The 22,889-nt window shown below is 47.1% G+C and overlaps 1 protein-coding gene across 3 annotated transcripts; it reads left to right on the forward strand.

The window, feature by feature from the left end:
• The first annotated feature begins 499 nt into the window (after nucleotides 1-499).
• LOC114812788 (serine/threonine-protein kinase Nek6-like) lies at nucleotides 500-11,997 on the forward strand. Of its 3 annotated transcripts, none has more exons than XM_029066976.1 (4): nucleotides 500-807; nucleotides 4,857-6,024; nucleotides 7,077-7,271; nucleotides 10,494-11,997. In XM_029066976.1, the coding sequence occupies exons 2-4, from the start codon at nucleotides 4,878-4,880 to the stop codon at nucleotides 10,514-10,516; spliced, it is 1,365 nt and encodes a 454-aa protein (XP_028922809.1). In that variant the 5' UTR covers nucleotides 500-807; nucleotides 4,857-4,877; the 3' UTR covers nucleotides 10,517-11,997. The 3 variants fall into 3 exon arrangements, with proteins under 3 accessions (XP_028922809.1, XP_028922806.1, XP_028922808.1); XM_029066973.2 differs by having other exon boundaries at nucleotides 501-807; nucleotides 4,857-6,054; nucleotides 7,074-7,271; XM_029066975.2 differs by having other exon boundaries at nucleotides 501-807; nucleotides 7,074-7,271.
• Nucleotides 11,998-22,889: the final 10,892 nt, after the last annotated feature.

The raw sequence follows: 22,889 nt of genomic DNA on the forward strand, positions 1-22,889 counted from the left end.
ATGCTCTGTGCCTCAGTTACCTCATCTGTAAAGTGGGATTAAAACTGTGAGCCCCAAGTGGGACGTGATCTACATCCAACCTGATTACCTTGATTACCCAGGCCTTGAGAAGCAGCATGATGTAGTAGATAGAGCACAGGTCTGGGAGTCAGAAGGTCATGAGTTCTAATCTCGGATTCACCACTTGTCTGCTGCGTGACCTTGGACAAGTCACTTCACTTCTCGGTGCCTCAGTTATCTCATCTGTAAAATGGGGATTGAGACTGTGAGCCCTACTTGGGATAGGGACTATGTCTAACCCAATTTACTTGTATCCACCCCAAGGATTAGTATAGTGTCTGGCACATATTAAGTGCTTAGCAAATACCACTGACAAAAAAAATTAATCCTCTGTGAGGCTGGAATCTGGTGGGTCGTTAAGTTTCCTTCCCTTCCGAGCAGAAGGCTGATGGGAAGCCAGCACCCTGACTCCAGGAGTAGGTTAGCGAGTCGCAGGGGAAAACCCGGTTACCATGGAGACTAGTCAAGCAACGGCAGAACTGCTGCTGTGCAGGGTTAGGCGGCTTTGCTCCTGGGAAAAACGAACAACAAATTCCATCCGACCAGCTCTCCTGCCCCCCAAAACCGGAGGTACAGAGGTCGGGATTGGACTCCTGAGAGCTTTCAGACTCTCTACTCTTCCTTGCCCAAGCAGGGTGTAGTCAGGAGCCTCTAGCTGATTCTGGGCATGAGGAAACGGAGAAGGGCTTCTGTGGGCCTGCTCTGCCAACTTCCTGGACTCCTGACCTGAATCCAGGGGCCGTTGAGGTAAGTGCCATTTTGGAGAGGTCAGACCTGATCCTCTTGTGTCGACTCCAGCGTTACCACAGTGCTGGGCCCATAGTACGTGCTGAATTAATACCCTCTTCACTATATGAAAATCTACAATGGGACCGGGGGGAGGAGGAAGAGAAACCTCAGGCTCTTCCCTTCCTTCTGTGGGTATTTCTAGGTCTCTGTTGGCAGTGAAGGAACCCCCTCATTGAGGCCAGCTAAGAAAAGTGGAGCTTGCAAACTCAAAAGTGAGAGCTTGAGGAGAAAATAACACACTTTTAGGAGCACTAGGATCTGGAGTATTGCACAGCTACTTACAGATTGTAGAGGCCAGCAGGAATCTTAGCAGAGGCTAAAGTGATATTTTACTCACCATTTTCTAAAGATACTCCATTATCCACAAAGTTGGAGGGGACTTAGGGAAAATCATTATTGTTAGTTGCTAACTACCAGGGCGGGAAAACAATTTATAGGCACGGTAGGGGTAAGGCCTAATAATTTCTAGATACTTTACCTCTGTAACATTAGAAACTCAGAGACCTTGAACCAGAATAATTCCTCGCCTGGTGAGGAAAAGGTTTCATGCAAACCCTGCTGGGCTGGGGTCCAAGGATTAATAACAGTGAATACCTTGTGAGTATAATGGACCCTGTTCCCCCTCCCATCGTACCGAAGTGGGATCTGGCCATCTCTCATTGGCTTTGTGACTGCGTGAAGTGGCAAGGCTGACTCCTCGCTGTAGAACCCATATTTTGCCACTGTGCTGCTTCCTAATTTGGAGATGTCATCCAGCCTGCACACTTCGCTCCTCTAATGCTAACCTTCTCAGTGTACCTTGACCTTGTCTATCTCTCTGCCAACCTCTCACCCACACCCTGCATCTGGCTTCAACACTCACCCTCCTCATATCCAACAAACAATTACTCTCCCCACAATCAAAGAAGCAGCGTGGCTCAGTGGAAAGAGCCCGGGCTTGGGAGACAGAGGTCCTGGGTTCGAATCCCGGCTCTGCCACTTGGCAGCTGTGTGACTGTGGGCAAGTCACTTCACTTCTCTGTGCCTCAGTTACCTCATCTGTAAAACGGGGATTAACTGTGAGCCTCACGTGGGACAACCCGATTACCCTGTATCTACCCCAGCGCTTAGAACAATGCTCGGCACATAGTAAGCGCTTAACAAATACCAACATTATTATTATTATTATCAAAGCCTTATTGAAGACACAGCTCCTCTAAGAGGCCTCCCCTGACTAAACCCTCTTTTCCTATCTAACTCCCTTCTGTGTCGCCCTGACTTGCTCCCTTTATTCATCACGCCTACCAGCCCCAGAACACTTATGTACATATCTGTAATTTATTTATTTATTTATATAAATGTCAGTCTCCCCCTCTAGGCTGTAAGCTCCTTGTGGGCAGGGAATGAGTCAGTTTATTGTTATATTGTACTCTCCTAAGCTCTTAGTACAGAACTCGGCACACAGGAAGCGCTCAGTAAATTCGAATGGCTGACTGACTGCTCCCCAAGCATGGAACTTTGGTGGGCTTGCCAATTCCTCCCAGTCCTTCTCTTCCCACATCCAATCAGTTTTCCTCAACTTCCTTGCTCAACCCCCTCCTTTTTACAACTTTATCATAACCGTTGACACTCCTGCCACCACAATCGCCTCCCTCCTCCATCTCTCCCAGGCTCTCAACTTTGGTGTCATCTTTGACTCCTCTCTCTTTGACTTCCCACATTCAATCTGGATCCCATTGCTCATGCTCCCAGTTCCTGGAATATTATCACCCGTTGTCTTGGCCACATCACATCTCTCCCCTGTCTCAAAGCACTACTAAATGGTAACCCCCTCTCTTAACCTTCCCTGATGGAGCCCCCAACTTAAATGAGGATTTAGACTGGGAGCCCCCTGAGGGACAGGGACCGTGTCCAACTGGATTATCTTGTATCTACTCCAGATCTTAGTACAGTGTCTGGCACATAAAAAGCGTTTAAAAAATACCATAAAAGAAATGCAAACCCTCATGTATCTATTCGTTTGCATATGCATAGGTGCATCTTTATGCATTTGTTTATATATATATTGTTGCATTCTTATAAACTATCATGTTTTCATCAATTAATGTCTACTGTATCCCAATCAATCCTATTTATTAACACTTACCATGTGCAGAGTACTCTATTAATCACACTATAACAAAGCTGGTATTATTATTATTGTGGTATTTGTTAAGTGCTTACTATGTGCCAGACACTGTACTAAGCACTGGAAGGCATGATCCCTGCCCACAATGAGGTTGTAAGCCTCTTGAGGGTAGTATTCAGGCCTTCAATTTCATTTATACATTCCCCACATATGAGGTGCTCAATAAAGACTGTTGGTACTAACACTGGTCCTGGACTTTAGTCTCCACCTCTTGCAGATCTCATTTCCTGTTCATCCTCTATTCATATCTCTTGTGAATTTCTATCTTCTCTTCACAGGTTTCCCCACTTCCAGCTAGGATGAAATGCTGCTGCTAAGAATGACAGTCTCATGTAACACGCTGACTCTCATGTAATCGTTGGCAAACCTCGCAACAGCTTCCCAGAATTTCTCTAAACTTCTAAACTTCTTTTGTTTGGGTTTCAGTTCCTCTTCCATATCAGCTCCAGCTACATCCCATCCCTCAGTTTTTTCTAGTTCCTGGCTCCAGCAAAGAACTCAAGGATAGAAAAATCCTTAAATGTGGATTCCCTCATCACCACTACAGTATTGACCTTGGGCAAGTCCCTTAACTTCTCTGTGTCTCAGTTTCCTCATCTATAAAACAGGGGTTTAGTGCCTGCTCTCCCTTCTACTTGGACGTTTAGTACATAGTAAGTGTTTACCAAATACCACAGTTATGATTATTATTGTTATTATTTCCTGTCCCAGCACCCTGCTCTCCCTCCATTTTGTGAGTGTTTACCTGGTAATTCTACCCAGTTGTCTGATTGAGAACAGAGTCCTCTGCACTGGTCAATGGAAGCAACTCTGCAAGGAGAAGCAGATTCAGGATAATGACAACAGGCGGTCTTCAGCCACGGGTATGGTTCCAGATCTAATCCCTGGAGCCACTCTATCTTTCCACCCCTGTGTTTGGAAATGTGTTCTCCCTTCCTCCCATCTCCTCAAGTACGTACGTCCTGGGAGTTTCAGGGAATTCCACCCTAGCCCACGTTTTCCCCTCTACTCATCTACAGGCATCAATCCTGACCCTTTTTAGAAGCCGGTTCCTTTTCTCCACCCAGTCAAGTGAACATTCTCTCCACTCACACTACCCGGCTAATGAACTGGTTCCAGTGACATTCCTCCCCCTTAGAATGACTTTCACATCTGTCAGGACACCTATCTTCTGGCTACAAGAGCTATTGAAGGCTTCCATCGTGGTTTTCCACAATGAAATGCTTTCCATCCTGATCTTCAATGCTAGGGGAGTCACTCAGGCATCCAAGGTGCAATTGTTTCCTGGTGACACAAAGCACATTGCAACCAAGTCATCTGAGTCCTATGACAACCAGCTAGGCATGTGCCAGTTAATTTGTTTCCCCCATTTATTTCCGCCCAATCCAAAACCCTTACCAGGAAGTCACCCATCTCTCTACCAACACAGTGATCCTTCCCCATCATGCTAATGTCACTGCCCCCTAATTCTCTTCTGTCAGCATTTAGCCCGCCTCTCTCAGAAATGGAGCAGAGTTGGTCGACGGTGATAATAATGATAATAATAACTGTGGCATTTGTTAAGCACTTACGATGTGCTAAGAATTCTACTAAGTGTGGGGGTAGGTACATGATAATCAAGTCCTACATTGGAGGGGAACAGGTATTGAATCCTTATTTTGAAGTTGAAGGAACTGAGGAACAGAGAAGGTAGGTGGCTTGCCCAAGGTCAAAAAGCAGGGAAGTGGCAGCGCCAGGATTAGAAACCGGGTCCTCTGACTCTCAGATCTGTGTTCTTCCCACTAGGTCTTGCTACTTCTTAGTAGTGCATGGGGATTCTTGGTTCTTTTTTGCCTTCCAGCTTGAAGCTGGATGGAAAGTCATGGAGAAATATGAGAAAATCCTGACCATTGGCCGGGGGTCAAGTGCAGAAGTCTTCCTCATGAAGCATGTAGGAACGAAGAAGATGTTTGCTGTGAAAAAAGTGAGGGTGGATTCATCCAAGGGAAACAGGAACATAGAGAGTGTCCTGCAAGAAGTGGCTATCCTGGGCCAACTCAGGCACCCCCATATTGTCACTTGCCATGACCACTTCATGGACCCCCGGGAGGAGAATGTCTTCATCGTCCAGGACTACTGTGAGGGCGGCACATTGGATGACCGCATCAAACAGAGGCAGGAAGCAGGCTACTTTCCCGAAGCCACGGTCATGGAGTGGTTCGTGCAGTTGGTCTTGGCAGTTCAACACGTCCACTCCTCAAAAATCCTGCACAGAGATATCAAGGCCTCCAATGTGTTCCTCACCTGGCTGGGGCAGGTGAGGCTGGGGGATTTTGGCGTCTCAAAGGTCATGAGCGGCACCCTGGATATGGCGAGCACCTTCGTCGGGACTCCCATGTATCTGAGCCCGGAGTTGTGCCAAGATGTGCCCTACAGCACCAAGTCAGACATATGGGCCCTAGGTTGTCTTCTTTTCGAGATGTGTGCCTTAAAGCCAGCCTTCAGTGCCACGAATCTGGTCAGCCTGTTTTACAAAATCGTGAGAGGCCAGCGGGAAGCTGTCCCTGGGTGTTACTCGGCAACTCTGGGCTCTTTACTTAGCTCCATCCTCCATAAGAGCCCAGAAGGAAGACCCAGTGCCAGCCAGCTCCTCAATGACTGTTTTGTTCAGCATCATCTCCGGCTCTTTCTCTGCCAACGAGAGGCCCAGCCTTATAGATGGCAGCAGCTGGACCAGAACCTCTGCCCAGTGGACCCTGACAGTTGCTCCGAGGCAGCGCACCTTCCAAGAGAGAATCTGACAGCTTTGGGAGACCCCAAGAATGAGGAATTCGGGCCAGGGTTAGGCTCACCCGGAGCCAGGCCTGAACCCAAGGTGGCAGGAGACTCCGAAGAGCTCTCTAGCTCTGAGGACAGCTTCACAGACTACTCTGAAGATTTTGAAAGCCATTCTACTTCTTCAGGAGAGGAGAGTCCAGAATGGGAGATCTCTGATCCAACTCCTATTGAAGAAATCTCTGAGGCATTTGGTAAGCGAGGGGCATCTGCTGTGTCCCAAGGTAAGATGCCTTAATGATACAACTCACACAATCTAAGCTGAAGACGCGAAGTTGGCATATTATAGCCAGATTTTAGATGACCACAGAAAATCACCAAGGGCAGTAGAATAATGATGATATTTGTTAAGCACTTACTATGTGTCAAGCACTCTTCTGAGCTCTGGGGTAGATATAAGCTAATCGGGTTGGACACGGTCCCTGTCCCACATGAGTCTCACAGTCTTCATCCCGGTTTTACAGGTGAGGTAACTGAGGCCCAGAGAAGTCAAGTGACTTGCCCCGAATCACACTCCGGACAAGTGGAGGAGCAGGGATTAAATCCATGTCCTTCTGACTCCCAAGCCTGTGCTCTAGAAAAGAGATGAACCAGGATACCGCTATTCCCTGAAGCCTGAGGAGAAAGAAGCGATCTCTCTGGAGATTAGAAGGAGGCAGTCTTTCCTTGTCTTTCCCAAAGGCTAATATCACAGTTCTTGCCTCCTTCCCGATCATACCAGTCTAGGATTGGTGGGAAGAGGTGGGACAAGGGTGGGGTCAGAAAAAGGAAGTGGAGCTGTGGAGGAACGTAATGAGAAAAGGGGCTGCAGAGATAATAATAATGATGATGACTGTGGTATTTAAGTGCTTACTATGTGCCCAGCATTGTACTAAACGCAGGGGTAGAGACAAAATAATCAGTCCCCACATGGGAATCACAAGTAGGAAGCTGTGTGTCCTTGTGAAAAAAATACCGGCCTGGGTGTCAGAGGACCTGGGTTCCAATGCTGGCTCCACCACATGTTTGCTGGTTGAGCCTGGGCAAATCATTTTACTGCTCGGTGCCTCAGTTACTCACCTGTAAAATGGGGATTAAAATTCTGAGTCCCATGTAGGACATGGACTGTGCCCAAGCTGATTAGCTTGTCTCTATCCCAAGGCTTAGTACAGTACCAGGCACATAGGAAGCGTTTCACGAGTATCAAAAAAAAGGCGAAAATTCCCTTTTTTATGGCATTCCCTTCTCTCTCCTTCTTGCCTAGAAGCCTTCTCTGAAGCAGATGGGAGCGAATATCCTGACGACTTTGAGGAGTATGAAGAGAGTCAGCTGGAGACAAGCAGCTTTCACAGTACAAAGCAGCTACAGCCTGAAGACGGGACCTCCCAGGAGGAATTTGAAGACTGCCAGGCCCCGCTGGCTTTCTCCGTCTCCCTGAAATCCTTGCCGGAGAAGTATATTGGTAAGGAAGCCCCAGATGGATAGGATGTGCTTCCATCTTTTCTGCCGGCAAGACTTCCAAGAGTGCAGAAACCAAACCTGGTCTTCTGCTGGACCTAGTAGGAAGCTCGTGAGATCTTCCCCCTCCCCCTGCCTGACATCAAACACACCTTGGAGCTTCGGACTGACTGAAGGGGTCCCTAGGACTCCAGCGATAGAGTTCAGGTCCAGCCTAAGGCAGGGACTGATGCTGCTCCAGGGAGAGGGTCTCTCTGCAGACAAGGCCTTAAGGAATCCCTTCTGAACCGTTGGGTTAGCTCATGAGTCCCCGGGCTACAAGCCTGCAGGACTGGGTGAGTCAAGTTAGCACCAAGTGGTTGTTCAGGGGGGACTCAAGCGTTTTTCTCCAAACTTTCAATTTCACTGTTGGCATTTCTCCTTGTCAGATCTGATGATTCTCAAAATGGTGGCTTCCACTGCATCCCGATGGGCTTGAAGCAATAAGGAGGGGGGTTATCATCATCATCATTATCATTATTAATTGGATCTGCAAATTGCCTGCTCTTTGACCTTGGGCAAGTCACTTCATTTCTTCATGCCTCAGTCCTCTCATTTGTAAAATGGGGATTCAATACCTATTCTCTCACCTTCCTTTTTTTTAAATGGTATTTATTAAGCACTTACTATATGCCAGGCACTATACTAAGTCCTGGGATAATACAAGATAATCATCATCATCATTATAACAATGGTTGCTGTTATACCGGGTTTACTAGGACCCAAGCACTGTGATAGATACAGGATAATCCAATCGGATACAATCCCTGTTCCACAAATCTAAGGGGGAGAGACAACAGGTATCAATTCATCATTTTACAGATGGGGGAGTTGAGGCCCAAAAAAGTGAAGTAATTTGCCCAAGGTCACACAGCAGACATATAGCAGAGCCGGGTCCTCTTTTGTCATTTTCTCCCTGGGGCCAATGTGTTCATAGGGACAGGCTCGTGCATACCCCCAGGGGCAGAGAAGCTCTGCAGACAGTTAAGGAGGCCAGGGTCCCTTTTAGAAATTTGCCAGACTGTACCAATAAGTCTTTCTAGAGAAGCAGCGTGGCTCAGTGGAAAAAGCCCGGGCTTTGGAGTCAGATGTCATGGGTTCTAATCCTGGCTCCACCACCTGTCAGCTGTGTCACTTTGGGCAACTCACTTTACTTCTCGGTGTCTCAGTTACCTCATCTGTAAAATGAGGATTAAGACTGTGAGCCTCACGTGGGACAACCTGACTGCCCTGTATCTCCCCCAGCGCTTAGTCCAGTGCTCTGCACATAGTAAGCGCTTAACAAATACCAACATTATTATTACTATTATTATTATTTCTAAAACTCAGAGTTTGAATGAGCCAGAGATTGCATTTTACCAAGATGGCCAGGCTCGTGTGGGGCTAGGATCAGATGGGACCCTGAAATCCTGCTCCCCTCAGAGATCTCCATAGAGGCCCCAGGGATCTCTGCAGACTGCAATGGGCTTGGGATGGTGCCCTATCAGATGTCTTAAACTCATCAGGCCCCTCTAACACAGGGTACACAGAAGGCACAGGCAGGATGTGTGTTGGGCTTTCTGTAGTCACAACTACACCTTCAGGTGTCTGTGCTATAACAACCTTTGCAACTATTCTGGTGCCCGTGGCACAGAACAAAGATGACTAGTGAGAGGACCCAAGTCAGTGACATGAAACCTATAAAGAGCGCTGCCCAGCCTGGATGGCAGAGTGTGTGTCATAATGATAATGGCACTATTCGTTAAGCACCTATTATGGACTAAATACTGTACTAAGCAAAGGGGGTACGGGTCCTCTCCCATGGACTGCTCACCCTCTAAGTAGATGAGGGTCAGACATTTAGTCCCCATTTTACAGATGAGGAACCTGAGGCACAGAGTAGTCAAGCGACTTACTTGCCCAAGGTCACACAGTTGGCAAGTGCCAGAGTTTGGCCCGCATTTAAAACTCACCTCCTCCAAGAGGCCTTCCCAGACTGAGCTCCTCTTCTCCCTCTACTCCCTCTACCACCCCCCCCCTTCACCTCTCCGCAGCTAAACCCTCTTTTCCCCCCTTTCCCTCTGCTCCTCCCCCTCTCCCCATCCCCTCAGCACTGTACTCGTCCGCTCAACTGTATATATTTCCATTACCCTATTTATTTTGTTAATTAAATGTACATCGCCTCGATTCTATTTAGTTGCCACTGTTTTTACGAGATGCTCTTCCCCTTGACTCTATTTATTGCCATTGTTCTTGTCTGTCCGTCTCCCCCGATTAGACCGTAAGCCCGTCAAACGGCAGGGACCGTCTCTATCTGTTGCCGACTTGTTCATTCCAAGCGCTTAGTACAGTGCTCTGCACATAGTAAGTGCTCAATAAATACTATTGAATGAATGAATCCAATGCAGGATGCCCAGGTGGGCCAGAGGTTGGCACTCACATCCAGAGTTGTCTACATGTCTACAGTGCTCTCCACACAATAAGCGCTCAATAAATACGATTGAATGAATGAATGTCTCCGGTCCCTCTAGACTGTAAGCTCATTATGGGCAGGGAAAGTGTCTACCCACTCTGTTGTATTGTAACGTCATTTATTCATCCATCCAGTCGGATTTATTGAGCACTTACTCTGTGCAGAGCACTGTACTAAGCACTTGGAAGAGTACAGTACAACAATAAACAGACACATTCCCTGTCCACAATGAGCTTACAGTCTACAAATGAGCTCACAGTCTAGAAACAAGCTTACAGTCTAAGCTTACCCTTCCAAGTGCTTAGTATAGTGCTCTGCACTTAGGTCTCAATAAATATCACTGATGATGAAGATGGTGATGATGATGTGACCTACCCCTAGATCACATTTTTCCAATTTGCAATGGTCCATCCAGGGGCACATGGCATCAAATGTAAAGCCAGGATAAATTTCATCTATGGCTACCTGTCATTGTCTTATTGTAGGAGGAAACTCTGAAGCGTGCTAAGAACTCTCCCCCAGAAACAGGCTCTCTAAGAACAAGAGGTCAGTCAGTCAGTCAATTGTATTTACTGAGTGCTTACTGTGTGCAGAGCACTGTACTATGCACTTAGGAGAATGCAATACAACAAACAGACCCATTCCCTGCCCACAATGCAGTTACAGTCTAGAGGTCGTAATTCTTAGGATGGTGCTGCTGGTGGAAAATGATGGAGATGTTTTCTTGCCTACCAGGTGAGGTTGGTCAAGCCGTCTAGGTTGAAATCGCAAGCCACTTCCCGCAGGGCTCCACTCTCGCTGACCTGCAGCTGCTGTTTGAACCCTGAGTTGGCCCAGGCCATCTGGAAACCTGCTATCCGCTTCTGAGCTTGAGTCTCGAAGCGCCTTATTCTGGACTTCTTGCCAACAACTTTTGGAAGGAAAGAAATCATCTGGCCGAAGAATGGATCACTGGCCTATTTTCTGTCCTGGATTAAGCCCAAGAAGAAAACACTTCCCTGCAAAATCAAAGTAATGGGATCCTGTGGCTCTGCCGCAAAGAGAATCTACTCAGGGACCGATCATTAGTTCCTTTCCTCAGAATCTCATTTTTCTGTGCCCACAGGTGGAGCCTTCCACTCAGACTGCAGGGTAGAAAGCTCCAAGACCTGTCAAGGAGTTTAATTTGTCCTCCCTGGGCCCTGGGTCTCAACTTTTCTCCCATTGGGCAACTGGAGCCCGTCAATTGACTTCTCTCCCTGCCCAACTCTGGGGAACATCAGGGGCTCTGTGTGTCCCCTGGGGAGTTAGGGTGAGGGGTAGAGTTAGTCAAGGAGCTTAACTTGTCCCCACTGGACCCTGAGCCTATTCTTTCCTCTCACTGGGAGAACGGAGCCCAACAAGTGATTTCTCTCCCTGCCAGACTCTGGGGCCTTTCAGGGGGTCTTTATTCCTCTCAAACACATCCCCTCAGGGAGTTAGGGTTAGGGGTAGGGATATTCGAGGAGATTAACTTGTCCCTCTCCTACTTAAGGTTAGTTGAAGAGCTTAACTTGTCTGCACTAGGCCCTGGGCCTCATTGTTTTTCCCACTGGGTGACCAGAGCCCATAAAGTGACTTGTCTCCCTGCCAGACTCTGGGGCCCATCAGGGGTTCTCTATGCCCCTCCTCTCCGCTGATCTCCCATCCTTTGGGAACTACGGCAGGGACTTCTTCCTCATTAGCCACATCCACTCCGAGCCCCTACCGGACAACCCAAGCTCCCCCTCCCCGTGCTCATAGATGAAGTAGGTGCCTGTGGTGGTCAAGCCCTCCAGCCTTTTGGTCCATCAACCCCCACAGCAGGCCCCAGGCTACTATTAATTGATGGATCGACTGGATGGAACAGGCTACGGGAGAGACAGGAGAGACACACGAGGGCCCTGTCGCCTCCAGCAGAGCCCGATTAATTGTGGCATCGTGAGGATGGAGCACCTCAAAATATAAAAGTCGCATGAGGATTAGCTAGTACTGAGAATTTAGAAAAAGCAATAACCTAATATTAAAAAGCTAGGGGAGGGGATGGTCACCAAGAGTGGCCCTTTCACTTATGAATTTTAGCCTACTTGAGTAAGAATCCTAATTTGTAAATGCTTGCTTTTTCATGTCATTTATCTATCATTTTGTATCTTCCTGATGAGGATCTACCTTCATTTGGATTTGTGTTGTTTGAGTTTCTACTGTTTCAATAAATTGTAACCTCCTTGAGGGAAGAGCCGAAGTCTTGGTGTTCCTCCATAACCGGCAGAGCTACAGGAAGCACATTCTTCACTTAGAGAATGTGTAATAAACATCAATTGATTGGAGCAGGAAAAAGTCCTTGGACATCCTGAAGCAGCCCCAAATTCTGGGTTAGGGTGCATGCCATCTCCCCTATGACCCAGCCTAGGCCCTGTCCAGGATGCCGAGGCAATTCCCCCAGGTGCCTACTTTAGAAGCCCAGTCTAGTGGAAAGAGCACAGGCTTATATTCTTCTCCCAGATCTGCCACTTGTCTGCTGTGTGACCTTGGGCAAGTTACTTCACTTCTCTATGGCTCAGTTCCCTCATCTGCAAAACGGGGATTAAGACTGTTAGCCCCATGTATGGGACAGGAACTGTGTCCAACCTGATTAGCTTGTACCTACCCCAGAGCTTAGGACAGTGCCCAGCACATAATAAGCGCCTAAAAGGTAGCATAAAAAAGAGCTCCTGATTTGGCTCCCACTTCCCAGCGCGAGGGCTGTGGTGTGACCACCTGGCCCCTTGTGTCAGAGTCCAAAGGGCTGCTGGAGGGACCAGAAGCTCCCCTGACATCTCAATGGACCTCTTGGCTCTCCTCCATTCTCATGTTGCCCTGCAGGACCACTTGCAAAGCCCCTCCCGCATTGCCCCCCTGTTCCTTTGATGAACAACAAGATTAAAAGGCCATTTATCAGCCTTACAAGCTGTCCTCCCCACTCGAAAGAAAGGCTTCTTTGATGCCTTATTTTAAACGTCAACTGGCCTTTGGAGAAGACTGAAGGGTAGCTCTCGATTCAAGTAGAGCTTGCCAGGATCTCCGAAATTGCCCGGTAATAGCTCTTTGATTTCCACCCCGGGATGTCTCCGCCATTCTAATCCATTGTATTTATGGGTCGTTTGCAGTAGATGGAACAGATGTCTCCCAAGGAGACTCCCACACATTAGCTTGTTCCCTGCTTAGGTCACAAGTACTGTAAATAACTCTGACATCCTTCGCATTCATCCCCTTTGCGGAGGAAATGAAATACCCATCAGCTAATAATCCTCTATTAAAATAAATATTTGTGGAGCTGAAGGGCTCGACTTGGTTGCAAATTGCAGAGGGGCCGGCCCTAGTCACCGGGGTATACGCTGAGCCACGGTTTGTGTATTTCCCACAGCTCGCGGATAGACTCGTTCCCTGGGTTGGGGAAGGAAGGCTTAGTCTAAACCCATTTAATGTGAGAACTCCCACTGTGCTCCCTGGCATCCTCTAAACCAAATGAAGGCAAAACCCTGAATCGTTTACCTCTCCCATCCTCCTCATGGGAACTGGGTTCTGACGGGCTTTTTCAGACTGAAAACAGAAACCACAAGGTGCTGGAGCTGAAGGTTGGAAACGACTGATTCTTGAGCAGTTTATTTAGGGCTTGAGCAGGTGACCAGACACTCTCTCTCAGGTTGCTTCTGAAGAATGTTGGGGCTTTCTCATTTCCTGGGGCACCACTGGCTTGCTTCAAGATTGGGCCGATGGCCGCCTGTCCATACGTCACTACAGCGACTACAGAGAAATTGGCCCTAAGTGAGGTACTATTCAAGAAGCTAAAGAGGCATGGTACTTTTAAATGAATCCACAACTGGCTTGCTCTTAGATTTGCACCCTTTCTCTACCTCTTCCTCAGCCCCAGAGCACTTATGTATTTCCCTCTAGGCTGTCAGCTGGCTGTGGGGAGGGAACATGCCTACCAGCTCTGTTCTATTATACCCTCCCAAGTACTTAGGAGAGTTTTCTGCACACCGTAAGTGTGCTATAAATATGATTGATATGATTGATTGATCAGCAGGAAAACTAGTCTCAGTGGCCCCCATCTGCCCAGGCCTAAGTATTTATTTTGAAGAACATTTTCCTGCAGAAAATTCTGTTAGGGCCTAGATTTAAAAGAGGTCAAACTCGAGTGAAGGATGTTAGATAGGCCTAAGAGGAAGCACCAACCTAATATTATGAGAGGTTGCCCAGGGGAAATAGGACCAGTGAATTTGAAATCTCTAGCCCTTCCCCACCCTCACCCTGGTAAGTCTGGCTCCTTGTCCAATTCCACTCCAGTTTTTTCACCTCCACCTCCCAGCCTTGCTCTGTTCCTCCACTGAAGCCTTGAGGAGATTTCCAAAGCAGGTTCCTGCCAGAGGGAAGAGAGATACAAGGAGAAGAAGGGTGGCTTAGTGGGTAGAGCATGGGCCTGAGGGGTCAGAAGGATCAGTGTCCTAGTCCTGGTTCTGCCACTTGTCTGCTACGTGTGACGTCGGATACGTCATTTAACATCTCTGAGTCTCCGTTACCTCATCTGTAAAATGGGGATTAAGACTGAGAGCCCAATGTGGGATGGGGACTGTGTCCAACCTAATTAGGTTGTATCTGCCCCAACATTTAGTATGGAGTCTGGCACATAGTAAGCACTTAACAAATACCATTTAAAAAAAAAAGAGAGAGGCCCCAAGCATTCCCGGGTCACATCTATCTAATCAGGAAGAGCCTTATAATAATAAAAACAGGTGAGGTAATTTGTTAACCACCTTTTCATGGTATTTGTAAAGTGCTTATTATGTATCAAACCCTATCCTAAGCGCTGGGGTAGGTACAAATTAATTAGGTCCAACACAGTTCCTGTCCTCCATGGGGTTCATGGACTAAGTGGGAAGGAGAACAGGTATTTAATCCCCATTTCACAGTTGAGGGAACTGAGGCACAGAGAAGTGTCTTACCCAAGGTCACAAAGCAAACAACTGGCAAATTGGCAAATCCAGGATTAGAGCCCAGGTCCTCCGACTCCCAGGCCCTGGCTCTTTCCACTAGGCCGAACTGCTTCCCCCCGGCACTTGCTGCATGCTAAGCACTATGCTAAATGTTGTGATCAATGCAATGCAATCAGATTAAACACACTCTCCAACAGGTGGCTCACAAAGGCAAAGGGAAAACAAGTATTGAATTTTCATTTTACAGAGGAGGAAACAGGTACAGAGCAGTTATAACTTGCCCAAGGTCTCACAGTAGGCAAGTGGCAGGGCCAGAATTAGAACCCAAGCCTCCTGACTTCCAGGCCTGTGCTTAGTTCCCACAATCTCATTTTTTAAAAAAGCAAAAAAGCCTGCATCTGATCAAACTATTTTTTTTTAATTCTTTCCATGCTGGATTCCCAAAAACTGTACTAATATTAAATCTCCTGATGTCAGCTAGGCAATCAGCTATTGTTAGCTCAGTTGGAAAAGCACATCGATTCTACTAATTTTTTTCCACCTTCTATTAGGTTTGCCCCACAGAGAGCCAAACAAAGTGTAGTTTTTAATGATTCCGTGTTATTGGAAGGAGGGAGGAGAAGAACTAGGAAATAGAATCCTGGTTCCAGTCAATATTTTACATGCCTCACCCTAAGTCCTCTCCATGACTGGAGGAGCCTTTAAAATAACCGGGGCAGTTTGGAGATGTGGAAGAAAAAAACCCAAGATGTAACCTGGGAGCCGGAAGAACCTGGGTTCTAATTCCAGCTCTACTTCGTGGTGTTAGGCAAGTCACTTACCTTCTCTGTGCTTCAGTTTCCTCATTTGCAAAATGGGGACTAAGACTGTAAGACCCACGTGGGACCTGGGCTGCATCCAACCAATTAGTTTGTATCTACCCTAGCGCTTAGTTACAGAACCTGGCACATAGCAAGCGCTTAACAAGTACCATTTTTTTAAAAAGGCTGAGACTTGGAAGAGCTCCTAATCTTAGGAGTTCAGCTATTGGGGGCAAAGTGGAACTGATGAGGGTGAGATGAGGTGATCTCTCCTTCCGAGTAAAACATCTTCTTGGTTCTAGTCCTTTCTTCCTGCCCTACCGAGGTCTCACAGTGAGGAAATGACTCAGCTGGGTTTTTTTATTTGTTTGTTTTAATGGTAATCGTCAAGTGTTTACCATGTGTCAAGCACTGTAGTAAGCACTGAGTTAGATGAAAGTTAATCAGGTTAGATCCAGTTCATGACCCACGTGGCGTTCATAGGCTTAATTCCCATTTTCCAGCTGAGGTAACCGAGGCACAGAGAAGTGAAGTGACTTGCCCAAAGTCACACAGCAGACAAGTTCTAGTCTTGGCTCCACCACTTGTCTGCTGTGTGACATTGGGGAAGTCACTTAACTGCTTAACTTCTCTGTGCTTCAGTTTCCTCATCTGGAAAATGGGGTTTAAGACTGGGAGGCCTATGTGGGACAGAGACTGGGTCCAATCTGATTAACTTGTATCTATTCTAGAGTTTATTATTATTATTACTACTACTAATAATAATAATGTTGGTATTTGTTAAGTGCTTACTATGTGCATAGCACCTCTCTAAGTGCTGGGGTACATACAGGGTAATCAGTTTGTCCCATGTGAGGCTCACAGTTAATCCTCACTTTACAGATGAGGTAACTGAGGCACGGAGAAATGAAGTGACTTGCCTACAGCCACACAGCTGACAAGTGGCAGAGCTGGGACTCGATCCCTTGACCTCTGACTCCCAAGCCCGTGCTCTATCCACTGAGCCATGCTGCTTCTAGTACAGTGTCTGGCACATAGTAAGCACTTAACAAATAGCATGATAAAAAAAAGTGGTGGAGCTGGCATTAAGCTCCAGGTCCTTCTAATTCCCAGGTCCAAGCTCTAACCACTAGGCCCTGCTGCTTCTCTTCAGATTGTTCCTTGATATTACAAGACAAAGGGTCTGAAACATGGGAGACAAGACAAGGAGTCTAAAACATGGTCTCAAAATCTGCTCAGATGTGACCCCATCTATAACCATCCCAGATCAAAGCAATATTAGGGAAACAGCAGCAGCAGAAACAAGTATTCCAATTTTCAGCAAAAATGCAAAATCGCCAAATTAGGAAGGATTAAGTACAAAAAAACCCTTTTAAGATGCCTTTAAATGGACTACCCCTCCAGAATGCCAGCTCCTTGTGGGTAGGGAAGGTGTCTACCAATTCTGTTACATTGTACTCACCCAACCACTTAGTACAGTGTTTTGCACAAAGTAAGTGCTCAATGAATATGATTGACTAAATATTATTAAAACTTCTTAAAAGGGTAGCAAAAGAATCAAGTTCACAAGATTCTTGGGCTGAACATATTATGAGACTAAGGCACATTGATATATATATATATATATATTATATTTGCATGTATATATGTACATTAACAAAGAAATTGAAAAAATACACATAATTATGTCACAAATGAGAAGAAAATATAACCGGTTTCATTGTAATTAGAATTTTACATCCAAAATCATAACACAATAGAATTACTAAGATTTCAAAAAATCCAAATGCAGGCCATTATTTCCTGAAAGAGGCAAAAATTCAGATGGCACCAGAATTTCCTTTTGCTGCCTTCAACAGGACAATGCAAAAAGGTAGAAAGTAGAAATGAGTTTAAACTGCAGCAAGAGGAATATGAGCTAAACATAAGCATAAACACCTGGCTGCTGAGAGTTTCTCAGCTCTGGAATGAGTTTCCAAGGGAGGTTTAGAGTCACTTCCCAGGACACTCACCTGTCCTAGGAGATCTAAGGCAGGGGGATAGACCAGATGAGCTCTAAAAATGCCTTCCATCTGTGCGATCCCATAATTGAATGTGCAAACCACTTCCTGGTTATAGGGTTAGGCATCTTCAGAAGCTCCTTGGCAGCGCTTGGTATAGTGCTCAGCACACAGTTAGTGTTTAATAAATACCATTGATTGATAGATTGCCTTGGTCCCCCAAATCCCCCAAATGCCTACCTTCCCATCCAGGAGTAGCTCATGGCCCTGCGGAATCTCGGTCAGGGTCAGGGAGCTGCCGCTGGACAGGTACTTTTTACTGGGCCAGTATCCTGGATTTGAGAGTTAGAAGAGCGTAGCGTAGCGGTTAGAGCATGGGCCTTGGAGTCAGAAGGTCATGGGTTTTAATCCCATTTCTGCCACTTGTCTGCTGTGTGACGTTGGGCAAGTCAATTCACTACTTTGTGCCTCAGTTTCCTCATTTGCAAAACAGGAATCGAGACTGTGACCCTCGATGGGGAACAGGAACTGTGTCCATCCCAATTTGCTGGTATCCACCCCACAGCTTAGCACAGTGCCTGGACATAGTAAGTGCTGAACAAATACCATTATTATTATTATTAGATCCTTGTGGAGGCTGAATGCAGAGGGTGGAAAGCGGGGAATTTTACTCTAGATAATAACATATCTACATTTTATGCCTGCAACAGAAGAGGGCTGCCCAAGGGAAGGACTTTTTAATTTCCCCCTAACTATAATAGATCGTTTTTCTTTTCCCCAGAGACCAACCCAAGGCAACAGTGAAAAATCCCTGCCCATTCAGCAACCATCAGAGCTGCAGGGGCTGGCTCACCAAGGGTTCATTTGGTCCCTGTTTTCTTGGTTTTTATGAAAAAGTCAAAGCTCGAGATGAAGCTAGGGGTGGGCAGTGGAGTGGCCCCCAAATAATCATGCCAGCAGCCGATTCTCCATGGCAATTGGAAAGCCTGCATCCTTGGGGCGATGGACGGGAAAGCTCTGGAACCCAGGGCAGCAGCAGCGGCTGTGGAACAATGGGGGGTGACTAACACCTGACTTTGGGGTGACAGGGGAGGCCGAGGCATGCTAAACTGTCGCTCACAAAGCCACTGCAGTGAGGGGCCCAGGATAACCAATGACCTTGGAATGTCTCTTACGTGAGTGAGGAGTGTCCATCCTCCTGTTATATTGTAATAATAATGATGACGGTATTGGTAAGCACTTACTTTTTGTCAAGCACTGTTCTAAACACTAGGGTAGATACAACCTAATCATGTTGGACACAGTCCCTGTCCCACATGGGGCTCACGATCTTAATCCCCATTTTACAGATGAGATAACTGAGGCCCAGAGTGGTGAAGTGACTTGCCCAAGTGGCAAGAGGTCAGACTTCACCTCAGGGATCAGACTTAGCACCATCTGGGGATTCAAGCTGGAGCTGTGCTCAGAGGCTCAAGGGCTACCCCGGTAATGACAATAAAAATAATTGCAGCACTTGTAAAATGTTTATCGTGTGCCAGGCACTGTACTAAGCGCTGGGATAATAATAATAATGTTGGTATTTGTTAAGTGCTTATTATGTGCCGAGCACCGTTCTAAGCGCTGGGGGAGATACGGGGTAATCAGCTTGTCCCACATGAGGCTCACAGTCTTAATCCCCATTTTACAGATGAGGTCACTGAGGCAGAGAGAAGCGAAGTGACTTGCCCACAGCCACACAGCTGACAAGTGGCAGAGCTGGGATTCGAACCCATGACCTCTGACTCCCAAGCCCGGGCTCTTTCCAGCCACGCTGGGATACCTGCAAATCAGGATGGAGACAGTCCCTGTCCCACATGGGGCTCACCATCTTTCATCCCCATTTTACAGATGAGGCAACTGAGGCACAGAGAAGTGAAGCGACTTGCCCAAGGTTACCCAGCAGGCAAGTGGCAGAGCCAGCATTAGAACCCAGATCCTTCTGACTTCCAGGCCCGGGCTATATCCACTAGATCCGGTGCTGGATGTAGAATGTAAGCACCCTCTAGAATGTAAACTCCTTGTGGACAGCAAAAGTGTCTACCAACTCTGTTGTACTGTACTTCCCCAAGCGCTTAGTAGAGTGCTCTATGAATTGTAAGCACTCAATAAATACCATTGATTGACTGATTGGCCGATTGAGTGGCTAAAGCAGGGCCTACTTGAAGAGGGGAAAGGGAGCAGGAGGGAGATGGCTGGTGGTCATCTATAAATGGCAAGCAATTCCCCTCTGTGGGGTATACTTTCCCTTCCCTCCCTCTACCCATCTTTCATCTTTGATGGGGACGCAAGGCTCCACAAGATCAATAGGTTTGATTGGCAGGAGCTCCATGCCTAGAAAATCCAATCTGGGCTCAAATCCACCATGGGGAGGGAAGCAGGGAAGAGTCCACCTGCGAATAGCTACATGGGACCCTTCTAACACTATGAGCACCCTCCAAAGCTACAAGGCGGCAACCGGACTGCATGAAACCTACCCTTTTACACCACAGGAAACGTCTAAAGGCATATAACAGGGAAGGCAGCGATCTTCCTAATAATAATGATGGTATTTGTTAAGCGCTTACTATGTGCCAAGCCCTGTTCTAAGCACTGGAGTAGATACAAGGTAATCCGGTTGTCCCACATGGTGCTCATTCTTAATCCCTATTTTCCAGATGAGGTAACTGAGGCACAGAGAAGTGAAGTGACTTGCCCAAGGTCACACAGCAGACAAATGGCAGAGACGGGATTAGAACCCACGTCCTCTGACTCCCAAGCCCACTCTCTTGCCACTAGGCATGCTCATTCTGCCCTCCTCCACCTCGAGAGAGACGCACAACCGCTTGCAAAAACTGTCCCTGAGTGAGGAAGGGGTCGTAACGCGGGCCACAGATCAGACCAAGGTATGCCCGAGAGAAATAAATGAACAGATGAGAAGCCAGAGTGGCGGAGACATGGAAGGCAGAAATGGTAGAATGGAGTGGAAAAATTCCAAATGTATCCACGGTTGGCCTCCCTCCGTCGAGAGTGACCTATGGCATTCTTCACGGGTCTTGGGTTTCGATTAGAGCCGCAGTGCCGGCCCGTGGCTATTTCCCAGTGGAAATCCCTTTGGGATTCAGTGTAAATCTAACCTTTTCAAGTTTGGGGAAATCCAGTGGAAGCTGCAGCGATATGTACCTTACATCCTAATCAGCTGCAGTAAATTATCCCCTATTCTGTGGAAGAAATCTTTCAGGGGCCCAGACGCCTCTTCCTCTGTTAAGTAAAACCCTGCTCCTATTCCCGGCAAACTTATTTTCCCATTCCCCACCACCACCTCAGCCTTGGTGAATGAGGTAGTCGACTTAGTAGCAAGACCAAAGCAGTTGTTTCTCTTCCATTACTTAAGGACTGGACTCAGTCTAAAATTGGATGCACTTTGGAGACTTTTCTGGGCAAAATAACCCCCAGGCACTGCTATCATCCGAGAACAATAACCGCACATTACAATGAAAGCCAAAAAAACTTTCATAAGGCCTTTTCCTCTCCCCACACAATCACTAATCAAGAGTCCAACTACGTTCAGCTAATCTGAGGAGAGATAAGCATTCTGAGGACACTGCATCCTCAAAGAGGATGAGTCTGAGGGTAAATTGAAAGGAGCCTTTTCCTGGTGTTTATTCAACTGAAAACAGTCCTTGGTTGCCAAAATGGCAAGCTGTGACTAGATCCAGCTGCACAAGATCGGATATACATTAACTCTTGTTCCCTTTCCTCCTTCCCCAAGGAAGAGTTCCTTCACCGCTCGCCCGTCTCACGTGCTTTTGCTCTGGCTCTGTGGGCAGCCATCTTCCTCTATCCATCTTCCCTTATCAGAGCAGTCTTGGACCTACACATCTTCCTCTCCATCCCTCTTCCTCTAAGGCACTCAGGAGATACTGGCAAAATGAACTCGGAGGAGGGACCAGGCAGGTGAAGATGCTGAGAGGTTGGAAGGAATGAAATCCGATATGGGAAACAAGTACTAGATAGCGGGGAGAACGGCCTAAGGAAGGATGTCCAGAAGGTTTTGTTGGCTAAGGACTCAGTGGGAAGCCGCACCCTGGTAAAAAGAGCACGGGCCTGGGATTCTAATCCTGGCTCTGCCGGTTACCTGCTGTGTGACCTTAGGCAAGCCACTTAATTTCTCTGTGCCTCAGTTACCTCATCTGTAAAATCGGGAATCAATACCTGTTCTCCTTCCTGCTTAGACTGTGAGCCCCGTATGGGACAGGGACCGTATCCAACCTGATGAACTCATATCATGATTAGATCAATGCATACCACGTAGTAAGCGCTTAACAGATTCCCATGAAAAAAGGCGGAACAGGATATGGGCCCCGGGAGGGGCAGATTACAATCTCTAGCATCCACATTTCCCAACCCTCAGACTGATTCTCAGTTCCAGTGACGGGAGAAAAGCACAGGGAAGCAGTCTGGCCTAGTGGAAAGAGCACAGGCCTGGGAGTCAGAGCTTCTAATCCTGGCTCTGCCATTTGCCTGCTGTGTGACCTTGGTTAAGTCACTGACTTCACTTCTCTAGGCCTAACTTTCCTTATCTGAAAAATGGGGTTAAAATATCTGTTCTCCCTCATACTAAGACTATGAACCCTATAGGGAGCAGGACTGTGTCCAATCTACCTTGTACCTGGCTCAGCGTTTAGTACAGTGCTGGGTACATTGTAAGCGCTTAACAAATCCCACAATTCATTCAATTCTTTCATTCAATAGTATTTATTGAGCAATCACCATGTACAGAGCACTGTACTAACCACTTGGGAGAGTACAGTAAAACAGCAAAGAGACACATTCCCTTCAATTATTATTAGAGGGTGGCCAATCAATCCATGGCAGTTATTGAGCGCTTCCTGGGTGAAAAGTACTGTAGACTGAGGGATGGGAGAGGGTATGTTCTGCCCTTGTGGCCCTACCATGCTTGGGTACAGTCCAAATTACCCAAAGGGCCAGGCTTCTGGTTGGTCGGGGTGGTTATTACGTTGGGATTCTGGCAACCCCAGTTGGCAAGACCCTCAGAGATTGACTGAGGGGAGAGGTTCAGGGGAGCAGAACCCCCCAACCCCTGAAATATTTTCCTCATTCTAGAGTCAAAATCCAGGCAGGTTCAAAAAGCCAGGAAAAGCTGGAGATTGCCAGGCTAAGCAAAAGCTTCTTTCAGACAGCACTATTTTTACGGGAAAGAAGCAGAAGTAAATCAATAACTTTTCAGTGAACCACACCAACCCCAAGACAGGCCAGGAGGATTTTAGAAGACATGCTACAATATTCTTAGTGTGTTAAAAGTGATCTTCAGAAGCAAGAGCT

The sequence above is a fragment of the Ornithorhynchus anatinus genome, chromosome 6 (genome assembly GCF_004115215.2).
Source record: "Ornithorhynchus anatinus isolate Pmale09 chromosome 6, mOrnAna1.pri.v4, whole genome shotgun sequence".
In the NCBI taxonomy this organism is placed as follows: domain Eukaryota; kingdom Metazoa; phylum Chordata; class Mammalia; order Monotremata; family Ornithorhynchidae; genus Ornithorhynchus; species Ornithorhynchus anatinus.

Coding starts and splice junctions, on each gene's coding strand:
- LOC114812788 (XM_029066973.2), top strand. CDS start 4,878: ATGGAGAAATATGAGAAAATCCTGACCATTGGCCGGGGGTCAAGTGCA. Junction 6,055..7,073: donor GGCATCTGCTGTGTCCCAAG/GTAAGATGCCTT, acceptor CTTCTTGCCTAG/AAGCCTTCTCTGAAGCAGAT. Junction 7,272..10,493: donor CTTGCCGGAGAAGTATATTG/GTAAGGAAGCCC, acceptor CTTGCCTACCAG/GTGAGGTTGGTCAAGCCGTC.